Below are 2,979 nucleotides of genomic sequence, written 5' to 3' on the forward strand. Positions count from 1 at the left end.
TGGCACCCTAGCCACTGAGCTACAGGTGCTGAGCCACTAATGGCCTCTTTTTAAATCTCATCCTTTTTGAAGCCCTTGAGCATCTGGCCCTGATAACCACTCCTCCTCAAAACCTGGTTCCCCTGAAAAGACTCCCCTGGATCTATTCCAAAATTGATTGGCTGTCTTTCTTTCACTTGCTCTCTGCCTCCAAACATCCCTGAAATATCGGGGGTCCTCCCATCACCATCCTCTACTTTCTCTTCTTTTTACTGACTCGTCCTCCCTGTTCCTCTAATCCATACTTCGGGCTCCGACGGCCACCAGCACACTGCATTCCTAGCTGCCAACCTCTCCTGAGCTCCAGAGAGGTCTTTTCCAGTTGTTTTGGGGGGTCATCTCCAATTGATGGTTCAATGATTTCTTGCCAAACATGTCCAAAATTAAGCGCATTCAACCTCTCTTCTTCAGTCTAAACCTCTTCTGTTCTTGGTGGAAGGTGATACCATTTGCCTGGTAGTTCAGGTGCTGAGGAACTTTGAGTCTGCCTTGATTCTTTCCCACCCCAACTTAAAGAGTTAATGTCTTTACATCCTACACATCCCTTCAATTAATTCCCTTGTCCGTCTCCAGGGCCACAGCCTAATCCAGCTTTTTACCATGACTCCCAGGTTAATACAACAGCGTCCCAAACAGTTTCTCTCACTCTGGTCTCTCAGCTTCTCATCTTCCCTGCTGCCACCAAGCTGATCTCAGAGAAACTGGATATTATTGGTATTCCAGTTTATAAATGTTCTTTGTCTCTACATAGACTACAAACGAAGGCTTCAAAGACAAACCAGCGCTAGCCTACCTTTCCAGGCTGAGCTTTGAGAACTTCTCTCCATGTGTGTCTATTCATTTCCCTACGTTACTTTCATGTTTCTCAGGCACGGCTCATGCTACCCCTGTGACTAGAATGTCCTTCTTCTTTCTTTGGTTTACCTGGTAAACTCCCCTTTATCATCCTTCCAGGCTTCACGCCATACCTGCTGTCTTCATCTTTACCCAACACCCCACCCCAGCACTGAAGGGACAGCTGTTCCCACATCTGTGCTCCCATCCATTTCCTCATTACAGGGCAAGCTGCGGAGCTTTACAGAGTCATTGAAGACTCACTGCCCCACCGTGAATTCTTCAAAGGCAGAAAACTGCGTTGTTCATCTTTGTAGTCCCAGGGTCTAATTCAGTGCTTGGATCATAGTTGGATGCTCAATAAATCTGTGTTGAATGAACAGATTAATAGACCTCTTCCTGTTTGCAGTATTCAATTAGGCAGCTTCATGATCATAGCAATATTTGAAAACACATGTCATGTATCAAAGAACTTAACAGAAGCTTCTAGTGACACATGTGGGTTGGATCTCTGTCTGAAATAGTTTTAAATTCTGATAGCTGTTACAGTGTGAACAACATACTACCTCTAACAGGGATAAATGGAGCTGGTGTTCTGTCAACATCATGACTTTAAAATAACTCATTTGCTCAGCTGCGCTTTCTGCCATTCATTCACCCATTCACTCCAGCATTCACATCTACCTCTTTCAAGAAAAGTTTGAACTTACACAGTTTAGTTTATCTATCAACATGCTCTATCTGCTGACCCATCTCTATTCCTCCTCTCTAATGCAATTAGTGAATGCTGTAGGGAAAAATACCCAAGTCCATTAACAGAATAATTTAAATTCTCTATCATTTATTGAGAGTAGAGACTTTATCTTTATTGTCTATCAAATCAGTCTCTTCACCAGAACTTTGTAAAGCCCACAGCAGCATAATATTTTCTGCCCTGATATTTTCCAAGATGTATTCAGTACTATGTAACATAGTGAAAAGTAAATTCTGCATCTGAGTAAGTCACGCTACTAATATTCATGTTCCTATTCGTCATCTCTCTGTCAAAATGAATCCCCATGGGAACAAGCCACTCCTAAGAGTCAGGAAGTGCCACACACGAACCTGAGCTAATGCTAGGGAGGTATCCGAAGGCTTCCCGTCCTGTCCTTTATGAAGGAGAGAAGGTGCAACGTGAAGCCTCCTGAGAGAGCTCCCGGGGAGCAGGAGGCAGACTCACCTGGCGAGTTCTGAGGAGAAGACACAGGGGAGCCACGTGGAGACTGACAGTAGCTGGGGTGGAGTAAGGCGTGTGGAGGCACATACGACATTATCTCTTCTTCAAATAAACTGGGGAGAGACAAGAAACAGAGTGGCAACTTGAGATAAAGAAGTGGGTTAAAGCCTGAAGCTCAAAGGGAATAAAGGAGTAGATCTCTCACCCTGACCCATTCTGTCAAAATCAAGTTCACGTCCCAAAGGGAGCACCTGCCCCCATTCTCTTACAGATCATCCTTGGGGCAAAACAGCTGTTGTAGCTTTTGTGAAACCTGTGCTTATAATGCCTGTTTTCCTCTTCACTTCAGAGACCCTGACTTCTATGTTACTATTCCAATATTTGAATGTATGTGTTTGTTTGAAATTTTTAAACTGGGGTTTTATATTTGGAAATAAGAGTCAAACACAATAGAAAATGTTTATTGAGAACCCTAATAAATACAAAAAGTATGTTCTGTATCTTCATTACAAGAAATATGCAACAGGGTCTCAGCCTTCAAAGAGCCTGGGATTTAATTGGATAATTAAAAGCAAAATAAAACAAAGTACTTCCTAAATAATTATAACAGCTAAATAATTAGCTCTCTTCTTTGCACTCGTTACTGTTTTTCAAATGTGAGGATTTTGATCTTAGATTATTTATATATTTTTACCTCTATGTTGAAATTTCTGTTTCTGATACCTTCCTAAGAGACAGTAATCACAGACCTGAGATCTTGGAATCCCAGACTTTTTATTAAATTATGATAATGATAATATTATGATAAAGGAAGCTATGACTGATTGTACTAAGCTCAAATATATAAACACTCAGGAAAATAGAATAAAAATAACAATAAAAGTAAGATG

The 2,979-nt window shown here is 41.5% G+C and overlaps 1 protein-coding gene across 2 annotated transcripts in view; it reads right to left on the reverse strand.

The window, feature by feature from the left end:
* HECW2 (HECT, C2 and WW domain containing E3 ubiquitin protein ligase 2) overlaps window positions 1-2,979 on the reverse strand; it is a 130,170-nt gene that overhangs the window by 51,050 nt on the left and 76,141 nt on the right. For both annotated transcript variants that reach the window (XM_023516935.1, XM_023516936.1), the window contains one exon: window positions 2,093-2,202. In XM_023516935.1, coding sequence (XP_023372703.1) covers window positions 2,093-2,202 — 110 coding nt within the window. The remainder of the gene's footprint in view (window positions 1-2,092; window positions 2,203-2,979) is intronic.

The sequence above is a fragment of the Otolemur garnettii genome, unplaced genomic scaffold (assembly GCF_000181295.1).
Source record: "Otolemur garnettii isolate 467f Iridium unplaced genomic scaffold, OtoGar3 scaffold00100, whole genome shotgun sequence".
Taxonomy (NCBI): domain Eukaryota; kingdom Metazoa; phylum Chordata; class Mammalia; order Primates; family Galagidae; genus Otolemur; species Otolemur garnettii.